Below are 23,077 nucleotides of genomic sequence, written 5' to 3'. Positions count from 1 at the left end.
CTGCGTCCTCTGGTCCAAGCTCTCCTGGGATGCCCACGAGCCAGCGGGAAGGGAACGTGCAGGCAGGGAGCAAACACCTTCCAGCTTCCCTCCACCTGCAGAAACCACTGCCTGCACCAGGCAGAAAAGGGAGGAGGGAGAGGAATGCCTTCCCCAAGCCTACAACATTTTCCATCTTCCCTGACTATTAACTGATAAATGTGACTCGCTTTTGCTGTTTAAACTGAGAAATCAGATGGCAAACAGCGAGCAGCGCTCCTGATAAAAAAGATGTTGTGACTTTAAGGCTCCGTCGAGTGATTGGAAGGAAAATGCAGAGTGATGCTGTTTGGTCCTCCGACAATCACAGCCCTCCAGCCTTGCTTTGCTGCCTGGCTCAGACCCCATCATTACCCCGAGCAAACGTTTCCACTTGTGCTGCAATCTCGGTGAAATTCCTGGGCAGCGCACAGCAGCTCCTGGCCGCAGCGGGGTTCACGTGCCGGGAGCAGCGAGGGAACTGCTGAAACCGGTGTTTTGATAGAACAGCATTTCACACTCAGGTGGGCAAAGCCGACAAACACGCGGGGTATGCTTGTGTCAGAGGAGGCTGAGAGGCCTCTGACAAAACACCACCGGCGCAGTCCTTCTCCCCTCTCCCTGGCCTACACCTCATTTAAATACCGAGGGTGAGTTAACGGCACTGAGGAAAACAACCCAAGCAAGACAAATCCCAGTACCAAAGGCACCCCTCTTGCTGGCTCTCCAACCCCCACCTGCAGCCACGGGAGGCACCCGAGGCCCCGGTAAGCTGACAGCCCCACGACTGGCTTCAGCTTCACTCTCCTGCCAGAGAAAAGCCCGTCCGAAAGCGAAGAGCCCTTCCAGCAGCCAGCGGGGTCTCCCAGCTCCTCTTCTGCAGATTGCTTCCATTTTCTCTTCCCCTGTAGGGACGCTGCCGTTGGCCCCGCTCGGCACTCGGAAGGAAGCCTCTAGTCCGTGCAGCTCCTGCGGTTTGTTTGTTTTAACACACACACCGGGCACAGGCAGCGAAGACACGAACCGGAGACGTCGGTTCTCAGCTATTCACTACCACAGCTCACCCCATGGACTCCCTCCCGTCCCCCCACGCTCTGCCAAGGACCCCCACGGTCTCCGCACGTTGCCCCTTCTCGCTGTGCTGTCCCACGGACGCGCAGAGCTGACCTCCCCACCATTTTGGGCTCCCGGGCCTGATCCCTCACTTGCCTCTACAGCCGTGGCTGTGGCCCGGAGGCCCCGCTGCCCTCCTCCGACGTTCCCTGTCGGCGGGGGGATCTCTGTCCTGCCTGCAAACCCACACTGCAGGTTCCTGAAGCATTTCCCTCACTACAGATCCCTGCAGGAACCAGCCCGGGCCAGCAGGAGCTTCTGCCTTTTCTCAGCGAGCTTGAGAAAGCCAGAAGTAGCATTTGTTCTTTGCAGCCTGCCTTTGCCTTCCCCCGCCGGTGGAGAACCAGTCTCCTGAGGTTTCTGTCCACGTTTTTGGCTTTTGACGGGTACAGGAGTTCAGTGATCAATGCTGAACTCGCTCCCATCCCAGGGATTTTAAACAAGCGGTCATTTTTCAAGCAAGCAGGGCCCGTGGAGACCTGAGGCAAGGATTTGTCTTCCTGGGCACTGCCTGACTCTGCCGCTCGCCCTCCCTGGTTCCAGAGGCACATGAAGGGCACACAGAGGCCCGGAGGAACCAAGCCTGGCAGAGCCCAGCCCAGCGCCCGGCAGCGCTGCCCCTCGCCTCGGGGCACACCACCAGCAGCCTCTGTTGAAGCCTGAATCCAGGTGGGACTGCCTGGATAATAGCACAGACACCCTGGCAGCGATGGGAAACCAGGTAACTCCTCTACCCTGAAACAAAACAAACGTTTTACCCTGCTAAAAAATAATAATAATAACCCAACCATCCCTCCCCCCCCCTCCTTTCATCATCTAAGCTACCTTTCTTCTACAGCATCTCCCCTCAGCAGGATTTAACCATGCAGAGAGTAAAACTCATCAATCCTCCAGGTTTAACCTTGTCTCTGTTTCAATTCACCAGGGTAAGTGTGGATTTTAATACTTTCAGCCCCCTTAAGGCTATGCATAATGAACTTGGATTTTGGTTAAAAACATAAAATTTCTCTCCTCCACCCACATATATTAAACATCAGACTTGAGCCACTGAGTCGAAACAACCCACCCCACCACGAGGCGCTGCCTTCAGACGGAGGAAAGGTGACTTTAGCACAAAGGGGCACCGCTATGAACAGTGCGCTGAGGAATAACCTGTGCTGAGTAATTAACAGCACTTACACCTCAGGTAGAGAGTGTGCAAGAAGCAGGTCGATACAGGGGTCTTCCTTGGATTAAAATTTAACTTACCCTTTATTGCAACCTACAAAAGCAAGTAATGAGCACTAACATTTTTATTTCTTTTAAACTGTCATTTAGGCTGTAGAGGGGATAATTACCTATTTCCACTGTAGTAAGGTTTTATCACCCTTAGTGAGGCATTTTCTAATTTAATATTTTTACTATATTATCATAAAACCTGTTTCTGGAAAAAATGATCACGAACCACACAGCCATTTGCCATAAAACATGTGTGCGTAAGTACCTTGGCTTATTATTTATGCATTTCTCCCGAGCTCGCTCCAAAGGCAGCGGCCAGCAGCGGAGCTCGACGCCGGGCACCCACCGCTCCACGTTTGCGCAGCCCCTTCTTCTGATATGTCAGCAGGCTGAGACAAAAGGGGTGTGTGAGGGGGGCCCTTCCCCTCTGCTCTCGGTGCCCCCACGCCGTCAGGACCGCGGCTCTTGGCTGCAGCTCGGCCTCGTGGAGCAGCCAGGACGGGATGCCCCTGCGCCGCTCACCGCCCCCAGCCACGCTGCACGGACCCAGCGAGGGCATTCCCCCCGCTAGCCCCAAGCCAGCAGCTCGGCCGTCTTCCCGTCCACGGCTTAACACTCCTACAGCTCTCGGGGGTCTCTGCAACACCCCCGGCTGCGGGCAGCCCCCAGCGCACGCACACGCTGCAGATAAAGGGGTGCCAGGGCAGCAGGGCCGACGGCGAGGATCCTCACCTTGCACGCTCCTGCCTGCACGTCAGCGGCGTTGTTTTAATAAACAAATAAAAGCCCAACTACTTCACGCACCGAGCTCTGTGCGCTAATTCAGCAGTGGACTTTATCACCCTCCAAATCCCACAGACCTACTTACTACCGGGGTTTTGTAGGCAAAAGCCTTGCAACGGAGAGCAAGTAAACACACACAGAGGGTTGGACTTCCCTGAGTGAATATTAAGAGCAAAAGCACATTTTATAAATACATAAATCATTAAAACATAGATCACAGGAACTGTTAGCAGTTCCCCAGGAAACTACTTTGCCCATCGCAGTAGCACTACTCCACCAAACATACAAAGGGGAAAGCAAACACACACCCTCACATGGGAGAGAGCAGCTAACGCTGTGCTGGTTGGTATAATTACATTCATGCTATTTCTTTTTTTTTAAAACGCAGTTCAGTGGATTAGTAGAAGAACAAAATTAAGGGGGAAAATTCAGTTTCTGGTATGTTTTTTTTTAGAGTGCTATTAATACAGCAATACTGCATGAGTCACTGCTGCTCTGCTGTTATAAAAATACCCTCCACCAAATCTCTTTGCCTTTTCCCATGTACCTTTTCTTTCCTCTCTTCTTCCAGGACAGAAAAAAAAAAAAAAAAAAAAAAAAAGATAATTTAGAATATGCCCCAAGCAGTACTGAAATAACTACAAATAACCCATTCCTGGTGACATCCTCCACTGGGAACAATGCATTTCTAATTCACAAAAACCAGTGAAAGATACAGCACGAACACCCATGAAGAAAAGAAGATGAAAACCACACACCTCCTGATGAAAACAGGCTGGCTGCGGAACAGATGGCTCATCATTTTCTTGGGAAACTTTCTGTCTGCATCCTAAGAGATCTTTTGTCCACCAGTGTGAAATTCAGATTACTAGGTGCCTAGCAAGCAGAGCAGGTACCTGGGGAGATAAAACAAGCTGGCGCCCTTTAGTTCTCAATTCCGACTCCAAAGCATTACCCGACACCAGCACGCGGGGTGGGGTGTGGGGGGGGGTTTGCTCTGCACTCGCACACCCCACGTGCATTTCCCACCCCGGGATTTCCGCAGCGACAAACCCACGCCACGGCCGGTGACGGGAAGCAGAACAAGCAGCGGCGATCAGGCAGGCAGCATTAAAAACCCGCGGCACTGGCAGCGAGGGGTGCTGCGGGGCGGCGGGTGCTGTGGGACGGCAGCCCCCCGGGACGGCAGCCCCCCGAGATGGCAGCCCCCCGGGACAGGAGCCCCACGAGATGGCACTCTCTCACTCGCTTCCCAGCCACGGCCCGAGCGCGGCGCGCACAACTCCGGCCATAAATTCCGCAGCCAGACGGCTCTCATCACCGTGCCCGGCGCTTGAAGGAGATTCAGAAAGGTCTGCCGCAATTCCCTCTCGCTCAGGCAGGTCAGGATTGGGTCCTTCAAGTCCGTGCGAATGCTTTTAGCCCCACGGCTTTAAATTATGAGAGGTGACATGTGACCTCTGGTTTGTCTCAGGAGACCAGGCGCAAGATTTATAAATATTTCAGGAAGCCGGTTCCTGCCCTAAACAAAGGGACTCTGCACGTTTTGTGAGGCTGGGTGGCGATGGGGTGGGGAGCGGGCGGACGACGGGCTGCCTCTCCAGGTGCCGCCCCGCAGACCCGGGGTTCAAACCTGCCACCTCCATCACCGGTCCTGAACGGTTTGTCCTTACACCAGCACACAGCCACCTGCCTCTTCTCCAGCCTTACAGGTGACAGAATTAACAGGAGCAGCGGAGGAACCTCTCGCACCCCCATTTTGGCCCCACCAGCACCCACGTTTTCCTAGGAGCTTTCACGGCACCAAGATCAAAGATGCGGAAGCGGCTGGAGAAGGAGCAAAAACGCAGGGACGTTCACAAACCTCCAGCATGCTCTGCTGGCGTGCTCTCTAGCAGCTTTAATTTCCCCATGAAATTCATAAAATGTTGCCTTCTCGGGCTCTGTTTGAAGACGGGTATTTGAGCGGAGCAGCCGCTGTAATGCTGCCTGTGCAGCGCCCTGTGCAGACGTGCATGCACCCGCACGGAGGGGACCATTCTTTGTGTACCTTAACATCCCATATTCCTAGGATGATTTCCCTCTTTCACAGCTTGACTGTTTTATAACAGATTTGATGCAGGAGAAGACAAATTGTCTCACAAAGGAAGGACGACAAATCATCTTGCAGCTCTTAACAGGTTATTTTTTTTTCCCTTTAAAAAGGAAATTTCCATAACAGAGGCGTCTGTCTTCTTACCAGGGATGTCAAACATCAAACGCTGGGACACGATGATTTCAGCCCATTGGCACTAGCCGGGGTCACGTACACCACTTTGCTACTGCCAGCCTCAAAACACACAAAAGCTCCTTGCTCGCACACCAACCCTTGCACAACTGCAGTCTAAAGCCACGCGGGTACCTTCAGGCATCTACGTGGGTCGACTTCTAAGGGCGAGTCAAAGGCTGGGGGTAAAACCCCACCAGAGCGAAACACAAAGGGCAGGAGGACACCAAAGCCACGGTGCCTCGGGCCCAGTAGCCAAGCCAGGCAGGTCTCATTTCGCAGGGCAGCACGTGCTGCGTGCTGTGTGCTTTTTGGACCCCAGCTCAGCTCAGTCGAGGCCCCCGGCTCCCCTGGAGAGAGCTCAACGCTCGCTGCTTGATGTTCATGAGGCAGAGCGGGCCATGCTGCGGGACACGCCGCCTCCCCAGGGTGCACGCCTCTCCGCTGGGGGACCCTGGAGGGGCTCTGCCAGAGCATGGGGATCCTCCTGAAGCCACACAGCCCCCCCCCCAGCCCCAGCCCAAAACTCCAATTTCTCTGAAATGTCAGAGTGCTGCATGCTCGAGAGACTGCCCCGGGCGTTAGTGCTACCCCCTTTGTTTCACAAAGCAAAGCCAATGCAAAGCCGGACAAACTTTCCTCCAGGCCGTGCCTATAAAAACCCAGAAGGGTTTTTCTCACACCGTCAGACACCTGACGTTTGTGCCGCACGGCACAGAAGCTGCTGGTTCAGTTGTTGCAGAAAGAAGTGCTTTGCTTTCTGTGAGGGACTTGTGGCACGGTGAACAGAACTGGATTGACAATCCCGGAGCCCAGATTCCTCCACTAATCCAGTCTCATGGTGCTGTAATACCCAAAGCACAAAGTGAGCTAAGTTAAAGGCTGGTATCTCACCAACTTTTTTATTTTTTTTAATTATTTTTATATTAAACTCTTATGTCATATAAGTAAATTAATCTTTTAATACCAGGACTTCCTACCACGCACCCCCCTCCGCTTGCTGCAAGACACACAGCGACAAAGCAGCCGCGCTAAGTGCAGAAGTGAGGATGCTGGTCGGGAAAACACAGCGTCCTGGCTGAATCCAAGGGAAATGCTCTAATCCAAACCCCGCTGGCAGCTGGATAAGCTGTGTCTTAACCCAGCGTCCCAGCAGGCCCTGGTGTCCTGTACAAGAGCCAGGCTGTAAGGGAGTGGGCTGGGGGCTCCGCTGCCAAGCACGAGGTGAGGCCAACGTGGGCACGCAGCCCTCGCGGGAAGCCCCTGAGCCTGCGGCTCCTACAGACCAGGGACATGTCGACCAGGTAACTTCCAGCCCAGGCAGACAGGTTGTCTGGGGGTGTTTGGTCAATACCATCCGAAACAGGGACCAGCCTGTGCCTCATACTGCGTGGTTTGACACAGTCCCGTGATGGCCAGCTTCTTCCCGGTAATTTGGGAAAAAGCTGACACATTATCCCCCGCCTTCAGCCAGGTAAAAACCCCTGCCCTGAATTTCAGCTTGCACTTGAGCACATCTCTTTTGTCCTGCCTGACTTTACCGCAGAGAAGCCTTCTCCTGCCTCCCATTTCTGCTCCGGGTGCCATCTTTAATGATGATGTATGGGCGTCCTTCTCCTCAGCGGTGCTGTGGGGAGGGGGTCACACATGCGACACCGCCAGCATGTGTATCAACAGCAAATTATAAACCGTGTCAATCCAAGTTAATGCAAAGCTGTAATCCTCTTTAACAAGAGATCAAATCAGTGCCATGAGTTATGTTCATTCTGTAATCTGATAAGAAATAGAGTGAGACTCTAATAAAAGAGTAATGAGAGCCCTTAATGATGCTGTTAAAAGGTAGCGCCAGTTAAAATATTGCTGTTGTTCCAGCTGATTAGATCACTGTTGCATATTTGCACAATCTTGTTTTACCTGTCAGAATAGCCTCAGTCGTCGTGGGAGATAAAGGTGCTTGGACCAAACATCTGCTCCTTAAAGAACATCTCTCCTGCAAGTTACCCGTCCTCCAGAGGTGACACAGTGACGTTCCTCAAACTTGGCAGTAACTTGATATCAGACCTTTTTTTGGAGTGTCTGTGTTTAGTCTCTGTTCCACACACATGTACAGTGCAAAGATCTGAAGATCTGTATATCAAAGCTGACAGAGAGATATAACAAAACCAAAATCCGCACAGACATCCTCCCGGGAACACAGGCTTTACCTGACCTTGCCACGAATAGGTGGTTTATAGGATCCACTCCTGCAGATATGGCATCTCTGCACATGAGGAAAATACACGCACGTGTTTATGGACATGCACACCTTTAGTGGGAACCTCTAGGCTCAGTTTGCCATTTTCTTGTGCCTCATTTCCCAAAGTATAAAACAGAGAAGGCAGGCATCTTCCCAGCTCTGTTGAACATGCTGGTACCAAAGGATGATTGCATTAAAGTTTACGCTGTGCCAGATCCTGGAGCAATGGGACCACTGAAGTACCCCCAGGTCACGAAGATGGGAAAAGCATATTGCAAGGGAAGTCCAAGAAGTGGCACCCCCACGATGCCACCCTCAAGCCCAGGTGAATCACAACCTGAGAGAGATCAATCCTGATCTAATCCTGGGAAATTCCTGCCCGAGTCTGCTACTCCCCTCTGAACACCACCCCAGCACACTTACATCAAGCTCTTGCCTTCGGCTTGTCACAGGGCAGGCCCATTTACATAGCAATGACCTTGGACCGATTAGAAAAACCTTGGCCCAAGAGTCCTATAAATGTATTTAAGTCTATAAACATATACCCCAAGACAACCATAAAAATCACTTTCCAGTGTATGTTTTAAAATACTACCAAAGAGGGGTTAAAACAGAGGAGGGCTCGAGGCCACCCGTGTCCCACACATTACAGCATAATATATGTGAGCACAAGGTTAAACAGCCATGCCCATGCGTAGGGTGCAGGAAAAACTGGCAAGTGGAAGATTAATTGCCTGCACGAATGCTATTATTCCAACTAGCAGCAAGACTAAGAAAGAACGTGGCAGCGATGTTGACAAAGGCAGTATTGTACTTGCATGTTTCTTTTCTCAAATTCCGGCTGTAAAACAATTCTGGAGGGACCGTCCATCCCTCTCCCCACGCAGCGCTCAGACCGTTTCTCCTCACACGTATTTGCTCTTTATTTCCACAGCCAGCAGCAGTGGCAGGTGATGAACTTGACATGCCGGATCCCCACAAGTCCTGAGCGTCCCACAGCCAGGCTAATAACTCACAGGAACCTTCAAGTGAGTGCTAGCAGCCCCTAGCACTATTTTAAGGGCTCTTTGCACAGCCAGAGCATTTAAGATGGCTTAAACGTACAGAAGAATCAGGCTCCGGATTTATTCCTAGGTTGTATTAACTATTTAAATATACAAGAAGTGACTGGGTATTACAGTGCTACGGAGACACATGCCTTCAAAGCACTTCCAGCAAACAAAGCAAGGGAACAGTCACAGAGAACTCTGTCTGCTCCTGCCCCAGTGGCGAAGGGCTTGTGCAGTTCATCACAGGGAGTGAGGACTTGGCACAGCCACAGGAGAACCAGAACTTCCCCACCAGCCACCCTCCAGCCTCTGCCCGTCCACATCTGCACATACATATTTATTTCCTGGCATTTTCCACGCAGCTACCTGACACCGTGCTCACCGGTAGAACTAAAGGAGGAATATTCAGGCAGCTCTGTTCCTACAACCCTTTGTTACATACAGCTCACTGACACTTTAAAACGTCTCGCACTACAATACCGAGCACCCTGTTGTTCAGATGTGTATTTACTTTGGGGTCATGCCTTTTAAGTGCCTGAGCAGGAAAAAAAAATGGCTCGGAGCATGATCACATCACTGTGAAGTGTATACTTGCATTTTCAATATAGTAATTCACACTTGCAAACAATAAAATTACCTTCTTCTGTCACAAAGGAAAGCTGTTATCATTACTGCTTCCCTCTCATGCGTACAGGCTTGGTCTCTTCTTTTTAATTCACCTGCAGTTTAACGCAGGCGTTGAATTCTTCTCGTCTTGTCCAGGGTGGCTGTGTGCTGCTGGAGAGGTACGACGGCCCGTGGCAAGTGCAGAGGCATTTTAAGCAGGGATGTGAAATGATCCCTAGGGGGTGGCCATGGTTTTCAAAGAAAAATAAATAAAATCACCGATAGCAGCAGATATCTTCATCTTGGGAGAGCTGAACCAGAGCACTCAGAGAGGTCTGATTTTCAGACACCGGCCACTCCGATACTTTCAGTGTGTTTTACGGTTGGATGCAAACACAAAAGGTGTAAGACTAGGGAGGAAAGGAAGGAAGTTGGGCTAAATAACTCCCAGGTTCACAGTGCACACAGCAAGAATGCCCACCTGTGCTGTCCAAACGAGGAAGGCCCGCTGCAAATAGGAAGCAAGAATCTGCTCCTAGTGAATGGCACAGGAAACGATAGGCCTACATTCCAGCAATTGAAATTTAAGCTTAACATTAGGACTCAGCAATGCCTAAGCACATCGTGTGGGGAGGCAGCTGTGAACAAACTGCTTAAGAAAAACTGTAAGAAGGCCTGCAACAGTCTGCAATGCACATTCGTTGTGTTGTAGCAGTGATTTTGGTGAACACTGGGGAAAACTTAGGCTTCTACTTGTGTGTGTCTCATCTGAAACAAAAGCTTTGCTATGTTTTTTAAAAAAGGAAATAATAATACTACTACTAACCCACTGTTTTTTACACCTCCTCAACAGCAGACCTCAAAGCATCCCTGATTCCTTCCGCTGCAGAGAAGGGGAATCAGTCAGGGAAGCACACGGACTGCTCAAGGTCATCCACGAAGCCATCTGCTGAACTCGGACCTGAGCCCGCCCAGCCTGAGCCCTGCACCGCCCCATCCATCCGCAGGGTTTGCTTGCAAGCCTCATCTTGGCAGAACGGGACGCAGCTGCCCATGCGATACAAGCCTCAGGCACGCTTGCTGGTGTGCGATCACATCAGCCGACAGTTCCACTCTAGATGGCTAAAGCAACGTCGAGAGCTAAGTGACTGAAATGCCATTAACAGAAAGTATGGCGGGCCTCCAAAGCGACTAATAAACCTAATGTAAGGAGCAAGTTCCCGCAGTCAGACAATAAGCAGCAGCAGCTGCTGCCACGCTGCTGCCACCAAAGAATCTGTAACACATGCAAGCGATGTAATAACCCACTCGGAGCGGAGAAAACCCCCAGGAGACATTTTCAGTAAACCAAATGTCAAATGCTATGTCCCTACCACGATGATAGCTATGCAGACGCGGCGTAACACAGAGAGCATCCTATTAGCTGTAACAGCTTCGGAGGGTCAGCCGGGCTCCTTGCAGCTTGTGGTGGACTCAAGGTGCCTGCTGAGAAGGGAGGGGAGCGAGGGTTATGACGATGGCAGCCAGATGAAGGGCAGCCGAGGCCCAAGAAGGCTATTGTCAAAATGACTCGGCTGTCCCAGCTGCTTTGATGCACTTCATGCTTGCGCTGACTTGCTGGAGAATTTTGGCTTCCAGAAGGCATTTTCTGTGCAACTTTTGGAACGCAAGTGAGTGCAGTGGGCTGCGAAGGAGGAGGCAATGTCACCTCTGGGGCCAGCAAGCATGATAACCCGTGGATTATTAGGGTCTCATTACTATCTTTCATCTCCCTCTCCCTCTCATACAGACCTTGCAAGTTGAGTTTCCCTTATTCTGGGGATAGAGCAGGGGGCTGTAAGCCTGCCTAGCCTGTAGGACACTGCAATATGTATTATACGCAAAAAGTGGCAGCCACTCTAACCTTAATCGATCTCCTCAAAGTATACAAAAAAAATCAGCCAACTGGACAGGACAGAGAAATACCAGAGGCATGCACATTACTAACGTATATGGTATGAACGGGTTCCTCCTACACACACACGTGCTACTTGCTAATTACCCTCAGACAAAAAGCTGTGGGGAATGAGCAGAACATCCCAGAACAATTCCTACAGGATGGTACGACGCTATTAGGAGTGCATGTCTGCCCCACCCCATGTTTTATTTGGGACTACCCAAAGCACAAAGACCCTGGTTCCATACAGGTACGGAGGTCCTTGCCAGCTGGGAAGCACAAAGAGCGGCTAGCTCAGGTCCTGCGTAGTAGAAACAAAAATGCACTTGATTATTTGCCAAATAGGCAGAAGTGTTCACATCTAACGTCACAACGTCAAAGTCACTTCTGCCCCTCTCTTCCTATCCAGGTAAGGGGGTGGAAGATCTGACCTCCTTACGTGGCTGGAGGAGTAGCTCCCACCTTGCCTGTCCAACACATTTATTTTTGTGGTGAGAGGATCTAGACAATATTCAGTACTCAGAGCAGTTTTCTCATTTGGAAAAAAAAAAAAAGGGAAAAAAAGAAAGAAAAAAACATGAGAAAGATGCATGATGAAACAGCACGGGTCTTATTATGCATGCAAAATGTCGTAGTGCCAGCTTTCTGAAGAGCTTTCATCCCGAAGTCTGTGCAATATCCCAAAAGGCAGCAGTCTGAGAACAGCAGGTATTTGGTTTTCATTTCCCAAACAGACAAATGACATCTCTCTCTCACAAAGCACAAGCATGTTCCACAACCCAGGGGAAAGATGTTTCTCAAGCTTTCCACATCCATTCATTGGAAAAATTATACCACCTCCTTCCCACAAAAAGCCCAGCATTTCCAGACTTAGTTAAAAAATGTAATACGTAAGAAATACGGCTATATACGTAGAACAGCTGCCTAGCAACTACGTACAAAACTTAACTTGTATCTTCTTTAATAATTAGCATGTTAAAACAACATAGTCTTCTAATAAAATCTGTCACTCTTTAAATAGAAATACACACAAGCAGCATTTAGGTCTTGGCTGAATCTTGACTGAACTATTCCAGTTGTTACCTGAAGTAAGAAAATGCATGCTGAGCAGAATTGAAATCAGTTGTCGTTTCTGCTAAAAGACAAATTCTTTATAAGTTTTGATTACACCTGGAGATACTAGATAACTTGGTTCACTATTTCTAGAATAATCCTATATAACTAGAAGATTTCAAAATCGGAGCAATTTTAAAGCAGAAGTAAAAACGTAGGTACCAAGATTTATGAAAATTTCTTGTTTGGTGTCACAGTAATTACAGAGTGAAAGCTCAGCCAGGCTGCCTGGACAGATGTGACCAAGACATCCAGGCTATGATGCCAGTGACAAATGGTTAACTGATAAGAAGAAATGGAGAGGGCGACAGGCTGAAGAACAGGTCAATATCACGCTGTCATGAAGCCATTTGAGAAACATAATTAATCTATTACTCACCTGGCATCATCATTCATTGTGCACTGGTCAATAGGTGCCATGAAGCTCACCAGCTTGCTGTGGACATGATACCTGGACAGTGCAGGAAATAAGAGGCAGCACATTAGTAACTATTAATGAAAGGAAAATGTTGCTGCTTGAATAGAAATATACCAGTCCCCAAAAGGGAAAGTGCTGGCTTTCCTGGGGGCTGATATCTAATGAGTTACTAGTCATAGCTGGCAATTCCCCCTCCCTTTCCTCCTCCACCTTTCTTATAACACGGAGAGAAGAATAATCAGATAGTACAACGAACTAACAAGCAAATCCTATTTTTTAACACAGCTAGAAAGAGAACATGTAGCATCCCTTAATTGTGTGCAGTACCTAATCAGACTCCCAGACTGACAACCCTGAAAAGTCAGAGAGACAGGAACTAACTCTTGTTTTCGGCCTGCCCTTCAGCTGGCGTCTCAATCACCTTCTGGAAGGTGTGCCCAAAGAGTGCACTGCAGGCAGCAGCAGTGTCAGAGCATCAGACCTTCTCAAGCATCCACCTCCTATCACTTCTTCCTTGCTCTGTGGTAGCTAGGGCCCTAAGGGATCTCAAAATCCCACTCTGTTAGACATACCCATAGCTGGAAAGTGTTATCCCAAATAACTTAGAAGTACAACATGTAAAACCAGGCAGAGAAGTCAAGAAAAAGACCTGCAGAGAGAAGAGAAGGGGCATGTCCAAGGTAATAAAGTGCTGCATCTGTCTCAGCTTCTGATCCACCAAAATATTTCTGCATGCTGTGATGCACCTACAGATATGGGGTCGCCCTCCTGCCTTCCATCCTGAGCTTGGAACTTGCAGTGGCTTTTCATGACTTATAGCCCAGGATCTGACATATACAATTTCACAGAGTACTGAAAAACTGTGAATGTGAAGGTGCCTTTAAACGCTAGTGTGTAAGGGCAGGAGATTCCAAACCAGTAGCTTTGATGTGCACTACCATGCTGCCTACCCAAGTCTGAAATGTTTTATGCAAGTTGCTGCTATTTTTAGAGCTTGACAAATAGCAGGCAAAAGGATTCACAAGCATTTGCCCAGAATCACCTTTTCTCTTTGTCACCTCTGCACTCCCTTTTGTTTGCTTATGCAGGAACATTCCCTTGAGGGGATTTTTAGCTCACAAGAATATTTCAGAATGGCTCTTCAGGCACAGCACACACTCACCCTTACACAAGGGCTTCTCTACACAATCAAGTCTTTGTCACTCGTAATGGAAGGAACTGCCCTGGTCTAACGCTGTAATGATCAAATCAGGGAACAGACACAGCACTGCGTGGCTAGCACTGCACCAAACAACAGGTCAACAGGCTGAGCTATGGAATAGTTCACTTACATTAAAAACTGATGGATTCATACAGATCAAAGCTTACACAGAGATGGACTGCTAAGTAGTAAGGGGACTTGGCAATTCTGATAAATTCTCTGATGCAAGTTGTTTGTCCAGAACTAATTACCGTCATGTTTTTAAAATCGGGACCTTCAAAATCTCAGTCTAGCAGATATCGAGTATTTAACTTCATTCACAGGAAGACATCCCCTGTTGCAGCACAGGCAGCGCTGACAAGAACAGTAGGTGTGCACACATCGCTGCTCCGCATCTACCTCAAGACAAGGCATGTCCTAGCAAGGGACAGCAGAGGTCTGGGCACCTGGTCTCTTAAGCTCAACTCTGCAGTTTTTGGAAGGGCTCACTTCTCCTCTTCATGCCTCAACTTCTCCATCGATGAAGGGAACAGGTCCTCATGTCAAGCACAAGGTCAACCGCTTTTGAAAGCACTTGGAGATCCTCAGACCCTATAACGAACTAGCACATTTCACCCAAACGTGCTCTAATATTGAAGGTTTGCTAAAGGATTGCTAAAAAGAAAGAATTACTGAGACAGGTAAAATTTAGCATTTGATACTTTGCCCTCCGGGATTTCAAAGTTCTCCACGAAAACAAATCTAAGCACCACTGATTTTAGGGGAAAAAAAAGAACAGGAGACAGACAAACTGCTTGGGGTGACACACGGTCTTTCAGTGAAAGAACCAACTATTTAAAAACACCAATTTGGGCTCTTTTGGACGATTCTGAAAAGATGCTGGAGCTTAACTGCATGTTAATCCTAAAACCAGACAATGACACATTTTTTTCTTTTATTGATATTTTTCCTGAGGGGTCAGTGCAACTTTTATTTAGTGAAGAAAAAAAAGGGCACCTAAGATCTAAGAGGCAATTGACTTGGCAAGATAGCTGATCTCTCAGGAATGCTGAAGCGCACAGATTGCACACAATGAGAGACTTCCCCATTATTCCTAGAGGTTTATGAGTCTGACTCAGTTGTGTGATGTTGTCAGTAGTTTTGACTGAATCATGAATATATCCAATTATGTGTGATGCTGACAGAAAAGAATATTGATAGTCAATAATTATAGGCTTTTCAGGCCAACAAAGTAGCTCTTCCCTCTTTTAATAAATTATCTTATGACATCTATCTTAAAAATTGCTATGCCAGGCCTGACCCAGACTGACTCCACTGACTTTCTATCAGATGCCATCTAAACTCACGATTTATAGTTTACTCACAAAAGGATGGTTAATGTTGCGGATTTTTTCAGGAAGCGGTGCAGCTTTTCAGCATGCCTCCCTGCCAAAAACACCTCCTCCACTACAAATCATGCAGTCATGCTAAACTCAGGGAGGCTAATATATCTGCTCTGCAAAGGGGAAAAAAAAACACAAAAACTATCTTCTCCAGGCTGCTTCCTTCTCCACCCTACAGCGTGGACAATTCTTCCACTGGAAACACAGAGACATCAACCCGAATTCGTGACCCAGGAATCAGAACGCGAAATGCTGTGATGCTAAAGAAAGCTCTGATGTGACTTAAAAACAAACAGAGATTAGACACCAAATTGCAAATGACAATGCGTGGGAAATAGGCATGTACCTCACTTGGGCACTTCTACAAATCTTCCCCTGAAGCTGCTATCTGTACTTTAGTCAGCCACATGTATATTGCACAAGAGGTGCTTATTGGCTTTCACCAGAAATCATGAGCCCAAATCACTTAGGGGCATTTGAACACCAGTCTCCAGTGCCCTCTGAGACCAAGGAACACTCATGCTAAGACTGATCTGGGCAGCGCTCAGAGGTTGCCTCCAAGCCACCCCTTATTCTAGGCTCAAAGAACATGAAGGTTCCACAGTGGATGCCCCAGAGCAAGGCGGCTTGCCCTGAAGGGGGCAAAGAGGCCTACCAATGCACCCTGCAGCCAAACCAGGGCAGTCACATTTGATTTGGCAAAATCAGAGCTTTTGGTTGCTTGCAGAAGCTGTCACCCACCGGATTTTCCTTCCTTTACTGGCTTTTCTGTCCACTTTCTTCTTTATTTTGCTCCGTAACTTCTGGATGGCCAGCCATTGCCTGAGGAATGCAAAATGACAGTTACACCATTTTTAGAACCACGAAGCAAATAAGCGTTAGCTATACTGGGGTCCGAAGCCTGTTCCAGCCCTTTTACCCAATGCATGTACAGAAGCGAAGGAGATCAGAACCTCAGGAAAAGAAGTATGAAACTTCAAATGCCTGTGCCACTGCTTCACTCCAAGGACACAGCTTTTAAACAGCAAGCATTTCTCCTCATGCCAGCCACAAGAGGACTCATAGGCCAGACCTGACGATCCCAATGAGACGATCACTGTTTGGTGAGAATTCTTCGTCTGCAGGGAAAACCATGGAGACCACAAGACTGGCTCCATTTTTTTATTCTTTCTTGATAACTGTTTTTTTTTTAAAGAATCTTTAGGATTAAAAAGAAAATCTTTATCAAATATAAATGCTAAAATCTGTGAAAATTATCTTTAAAGGTACTCCTTTTTTGTTTTGGCATTGATTGTTAGAATGATTTCTACTTTGCACATAGAAAGCCCTGAACAGTACTGACGGTCTGACACACTCTAAACTGATTCTTTAAGTGAGATAGGCTATGCTAACTTCATGAACAGAAGTGCTACAGGGCAGTAGATGCTCTGAATTTATTTCCTCCCTCAGTTCTGCAAAGCATATAAAAAATTACAAGCAAGTATTTCTCCCCACCCTCTCTGACTATTAAACCTGGCAAATCTAGCAAGAAGTCCTCTCTAATGCTCCACCTATGACTAAGCAGAACTACAAAAGAAAGGCAAAACCACTTGCAGAACGTGCTGTCTGATCCCCAGCAGAATTTAGAAGGGAAGGCTCAAGTCCTCAGACAGAATCTCATCCAGTCAAAGAAGTTTTCAGTAGGGAAAAACTTCTACAAGTTATAAATATTTTTTTACGAAAATGAGCATCATTTTACCTAATTTATACAATGAAAACTTGACATCGGGGAAAAAATCTAGCAAAATCCAATTACTGCAATCTTAATATAATCTTAATTACTGTAATCTATTTTATTGTAAAGTCAGATAAATGTACAATGTAATCACCACTTAAATGTAATTTTGTCTGTATCATGTTAAATTATAGTGAATAGCTTTCCATAATATTCCAGACATATACAAAATATATTTGACATGTTGCACTAAAATTTGGATAGTATTTTACAAGGATAAAAGTTATTTTACTTACACAAAATTTCCTAATGAATTTTCTTCCCCTCCCCATACACACACCCGCTTAACTCCTTTTTCAGCAGAGAGCCCTATTCCAGCATCTCCAACCTTCCTGTGCTTTTACGTTATTTTCAATTATAGCCCAGGGCTATTTAAATGTATACTGTTTATCAGGCAGTATTTGAAATGTTCCCTGTTTTCTAAGCACAGAATTAAACTGAGGAATACAAACTTCCCTGCATGGAATTATATTTTACTTCTGGCATGCAGGCAACATTCCCTGACACTGTTCTAATCAATCAGTATCTTTTCTTACAGCAGGGAGAGAGCATAACAGGACTCATTTCAACTGATCTCACTACAGACGGCTCACTCCTCTAAAAGGATGGCAAATCAGAGCTCATAATGAGAGAATGCCCAGCTTCAGCAGTGGACAGTTGCTTCGTCTAGTTCCCTCTTGTCAGGCAGGACAGGACAAGACACTCCTCTACGCATCCTCTGTGCTACACGAACCACTGTGACAGAGGTATCCACGGTCTGGTACAAGCCTTTTATGGCTGCAAAGTATCCTCAGGGCAATGCACTGTATTAAACCTAGAAGCTTTCTCCAGAGTCACTCACAATTTTGCCGTCTACAACGGGCAGGACTGGAAGCTCACAAGTAGTTCTGCACTCCTGGACTGTGCTGCAGCGCTGGGGAGAAGCTAGTGATGCTGCAGACAGCTTCCTACTCACCTGCCCATCGCTACTTGATCGTTGGGGTCCAGCGAACTGGTTTTACGCTCTATAAATTCTCGAAGGAGCTACAAGAGAGACAAAAATTCCATTTAAAAGCACAATAAAGACAAGTTAATGCAAACAGGTTCACATGTCTCTCGGAAAACTTAAGAAATTAGGTGCCAAGTTCCCAAGAGAATCTGCATGCCTCATTTCTTGAAACTCTCTAGAAAATGGCATGCCAAGAACTAAAGCCTTTCAACATTTCCTCTCCACAAGAGTTTTCCAAGGGATAAAGCAGTTATCTTCCGAAACAGTCCCCGCAGTGCACGTGACTGGAGCATAATGCTGGAGGCAAACAGAAGCGTTTCTGCACAAAGCTCATTTCAGATGGATCTAGGACTAGGAGAGTCTTCCCCTCGACATACTACGGTTTATTTAGGTGACGTTTAGCATCATATCACTCATCTGAAGAGCATCTAAAAGGTTCTGCCAAGCCAGAGGGGCACAATTTAGGAACACCATGGCCAAGCACAAGGAGCCCTGCACGGGCAAAGCAAACCGATGTCCTAAAGGTCGTCAAGCAAGGGCAAAGGACTGGAATGGTAGCACTGCAAAGCCACCTCTGGCCTCGTCAGACAGGCCGACCATTCAGTAACTGCTGGTCGCAGGAGCCCAGAGCAAACTGTACAATGCCACGGAGTGCAAATACATGAGGAGCTGGGGGATGCTGCAGAAACAGGCAGGCAGGGGCCCGGTCCCCGCTCCTCAGTTAGCTGAGCCTGACAGGAGGCAGTCGCTCCTCTCCCCGAGGGGCAGAATGAGGAATCCCGCTGGTGTTTCAGGGATCGTTACTGTTCGCTGGGCTTTTGGAAGGACGAAAAAAGCCTGAACTTCCACAGGCTGTTGTGTACCCAGCTCCTCCTGACAAGTGTGGCACCGGAAGATCTGCAGGAAGATCTCTGCCCCACGAGCCTCCACAAAACAGACGCCAAGCACTGCTAGGCAGTAATGCTGGCTCTGAGGAACAGCACAGCAAAATAATTTTTACAGCCAGAGCAGGAATGCTCAAGCAGGTTTTTCTATTTCTTTTCATGTCCTGAGGGTTAGGTTTTGTCCTTTGTGCTTCCTGCAGCCAGAGACCCTTGTGAACAGCCTTTCTGGATACTTGACCGGGGCTGGGTGTTTATCACCACTCACTGGAGATTGAAGGTGCTGTGCCGTGGGTATCACACATTGCTGCAGAGAACAGAAACGAACCCTGCAAAACTGAGGTGCACGGACCTCTTTCTGGATGCCCTGACAAGCGAAGTTACTGCCTCGGCTCAGACACAGACCTGGAAATACGGGAGTCCAGTCAATTCTACAGACTTGTTGGCCAAGAAAGGATGAACAATGCTTTTCTTCTACCCTGTATTTTTGCTCAAGTAGGAGTGCTGGTGTGCGATGGTCAGTCAGGGCACAGCAACAGTCCCAGGACGTAAGGCTGGGGGAGCAGCCGGCTCCTGGCTGTTGCCCTCACCTGGCCGAAGCACGCGCAGCCAAGGCAAGAGGACAAGGAAGAAGCCGGCATCAGCTGGCAGCAGGGGATGTGGAGAAGGAGACACCCGCTCAGTGAGACGGCAGCGTTTCTGAGCAGAGCTCACCTCAGGGCCCAACTGTGCTCGGAGCAGCCTTCGGGTGGCCTCCAGGGCACCGCCGCGGCCCCCGCCGGGCACAGCTGGTCCCTGGGGCTGCCCCAGGCACTGCACAGCCAGAGGAGCTCGCACACTGCTCTGGCTTCTGTACGCTGCTGGACTGAGGGGGAAAGGCCAAAAAAAAATGCCATTTAAAAGTAGATGGTTATCATTTTACGACCTTTTTTTGTTTTTAAATGGAAGACAATCAAGCAACAGAGTAAATGTTTATTCCTGTCCACATCTTCCCCTGCCTTCAAGGCTTACATCATATTAAAAAAAAGAACAATTCAAGCACAATTAAAATCCTGCCACTACTTTTTTTCCCCTCTATTTGCCTATTTTTGGAGATTATTACTACAGAAATTACATTTAAGAATTCCAGGAACAGAGACCTCTGGTTTATTATCACTAGAAAACAGCAAGCTATTTCTCTGCCCTGTTTATCTGATTGATTCCCAACATCTTTCTGGCACACAATCTATCAGTTTATCTCTCCCACTTCATCACAGTCACTTCTGGCAGCTAAATACAAGATCCAAATCCAGTGTTACACAGACATACGACACAGTAAACCTATGTAACACTGCTACTCTGTAAACAGCTGCCCTTAAGGCTAAGCAGAAATGGGATCTTGGTTTCTAGTCAATATGCTGTCAAAAGCAAGGTGGGAGGGAGGGTTTTAACAGCAGCCAGAAATGGTGTTGCTACATTTTAGTGTTTCTTCCTGTACCGGCAATAAGATGCGTTTACTGGCACCTCTTATCTTGCTTCCTTGGCGCAATGCACGGAGAAAACTGCTGAGCTGTAATGGCAGCGGCCGAGGCACAGAACACGGCACCATGCACGTCCTGACACTCCCAGCTAAGCAGCAGGACGCCTTCTGCAGGACTGCCTCGTCCTGGTGGCCCACCAGCTCACGGGCTGGTGGCACCCAGGTCTTACAGCTCTGCCCACAGCTCTGCGAGGTGCTGAGCCGTGTGCTGCTTGGCAGGGCAACAGCACGGTCCCGTTACTCACTGGGGACATGTCCTCTGTGCTCAGAGCATCCTCTCACCAGAGCTAGCAGGGGAGAGCTTTGTGCACCAGCAGGAGGCGAAGCCCTGCACACAGTCGTCTCCTCGGCACTAAGCAGGCCAGCAGCACATCAGCCACAGCTGGGGCAGACTCTGCCTTGTTGACCTTGGGGCCGGCAGTGAAACGTTCTTTCAACGCGGCGTCACCTGCAAGACTGGGGACACTGCTGGGGGGAGGGAAGGGAGACAGGGATGAGGGGGAATTAAAAAAGAGCAGGGAGAAGAGGGAAATTAGGAAAGAGAAATAAAAGCTGCGAAGCATCTTACTACATCTAAATAGTGTACGTCTTAAAGCTAAAGTTATAAATCACGCTAACAATGGTTACTAAAATAAAAGTGGATGTAGCCAGAGGCTACCGTTGAAAAAGTCAGTCTAGACCTGCCTCGCTGCCTTTGGTCTTTAAGGATTTGATTAGTTTTTCCGCTTTCTAGTTCAGCGTCTTGCATTCAGCCCATGCTCCAGAGCCAGCTAGGGCTCAGGATACAGAATGAATGATAAATTCATTTACTGAATAAAGTAACACTGTTTTCACAGCACAAGACTTAAAACACTTCCGAAGCTGTAATATTTCATTAAGCTTGGCGATTCTGGTTTAAATTTATTAGTCAAAACAGAAAACTCTCATCAGACCCCATATATTCCATTAGGAGTGATATATGGTGTCTCCCAATGTCTAATTATTAACTAGGAAGTGTAAGTAAATCACTATCAGAATTAAGCCCTGATGTGTGAAGACAGAGTTTGGAGTTAGGCAATTTCAGCATCAAAAGGCTGTGATTTGAAACGTATCCCTTTTTTGCTTTCCCTCCTTCACCTCTTCACATCTTGCCTGAACTTCAGAAACCCCAGCTCACTCTGCCATGCAAACAAACACAACTGCCTACCTGCAGACCCAGAGGCCTGCAGCTCCACTACCGGCTCCAAGCTGCTCCTACCGAAAGCAGGAACCAGGAGAATAAACCATGGGCAAAGTGGACAAGGGGCAGTAGTAAGTGGAAGAAAGCAAAGAAAGCTGCTTGTGTGAGTTTTGTTTGTCTCGGGAATGACAGGGCAATGCTTGCCATGAGTGCGTGCGTGTGTTTCCAAACTCAAAGCTTCACATCAGAGAAAATTTTCATTCAGGTATCAACAAGCACTTGCAAATCCTATTAAACCCAAGCAAATCAGACTCCCTGGTCAAAACCAGGGTCTACCTGTCAGGCACGTAAAGAAAAGCACACACGTTGCGTGGCTTGCCAAAGGCCACAGGCAGCGCTAGCGCTGGGCCAGGAGCAGAACTGACTCGCCCTCCTGTGTTCGGAGCACCCGAGAGGAATTAACATCTGCGACTGCTAACAAAGAGCAACGCGACGTACCCACAGGATGTGACCGAAGGAGAAAGCTTCAAAAGCAGCTTGTATTCACCTACCTGCGCTGACACCAAAGCCATTGTTAAAATTTACACTGGAGTCACTGATGTGTGCTTTCTAAAGAATTCACCTTAAAGGGACTCCCCTTCTCTGCTAGTTAAGAGATGCAGTACATCGTACCAAATTGGAGGGATTTAGCAATGCCATGAGGGTGTTGTTCAAGGGTAATAGAGATTCATTTCTCATTTTAGAGGTCAATTTTCATTTTCGAGGTTAGGTCTCATTTTCATGCACTATCTATCAGTGTTTCTAATACTACCGTTGCTGACCTTTCTGATTTGCAGGCCCCTAAGAATTTCCAGTTGAGACAAAGAGCTAAGTATAGCTGAAATACGCCTCGTGACAAAAGAGACTTTTCTTTGCCCTCACAGACCAGTTCAAATTAATATTTTGCAAAAGTTGATCTATACTGCATCACAGGAAACAGTTTAGTCTACAAACCTTAGAAATATAACCGGAACAAAAGAAACACTTTTTCTCTGATGTTATTCAAGTCTTCAGAGAAGCCAGCAAAGGCACGGGTCATTTCTGCTACCGTGCATCAAAGCCACCTGCTCTGTCTCACGAGTGGCGCCGCCGGCTTTGAATTCACCGAGTCAGGCATGAGGGGAGGTGAGACGTGGTCTCAGCCCGGTCGTTGTGCCGGCTGCTGTACGAGGAAGTCACGGCAGTCCTGCTGGGCTCCCCGCACCAGTAATATCAAACGAGGGGCCAACAATGTTCATTTTAAAACAACTGTGCAGAGCAACGGGAAAGCAGAACCTTGTACAGTTTCTGCCAGCTTAGTCGTTTGTTGAAAGCAACAGAAACAAAAAAAGATGCAACTGTATGTGGATTTAGAAACAAGGAGAAAACGTGAGAAACC

General features: G+C 47.9%; 1 protein-coding gene across 6 annotated transcripts in view; it reads right to left on the bottom strand.

Moving 5' to 3' along the window:
* Nucleotides 1-23,077, bottom strand: part of AATF (apoptosis antagonizing transcription factor) — a 53,620-nt gene that overhangs the window by 3,954 nt on the left and 26,589 nt on the right. For 2 of the 6 annotated variants that reach the window (XR_005813945.1, XM_040532366.1), the window contains exons 9-11: nucleotides 18,069-18,136; nucleotides 16,081-16,161; nucleotides 12,718-12,789 (exon numbers count right to left, since the gene is read on the bottom strand). Coding sequence is in view for 5 of the 6 variants with exons in the window: in XM_040532366.1 (XP_040388300.1) it covers nucleotides 12,718-12,789; nucleotides 16,081-16,161; nucleotides 18,069-18,136 (221 nt within the window). In the remaining variant the exon portion in view is untranslated. Of the gene's footprint in view, nucleotides 1-6,372; nucleotides 7,172-12,173; nucleotides 12,361-12,717; nucleotides 12,790-16,080; nucleotides 16,162-18,068; nucleotides 18,137-20,697; nucleotides 20,970-23,077 lie in introns of those variants that run through there. The other 4 variants (XM_040532367.1, XM_040532368.1, XM_040532369.1 and 1 more) reach the window with 4 other exon arrangements.

Source organism: Cygnus olor, chromosome 20 (assembly GCF_009769625.2).
Source record: "Cygnus olor isolate bCygOlo1 chromosome 20, bCygOlo1.pri.v2, whole genome shotgun sequence".
In the NCBI taxonomy this organism is placed as follows: domain Eukaryota; kingdom Metazoa; phylum Chordata; class Aves; order Anseriformes; family Anatidae; genus Cygnus; species Cygnus olor.
Note: the sequence above shows the minus strand (reverse complement) of the source record. Positions and strands in the feature narration are given on the sequence as shown.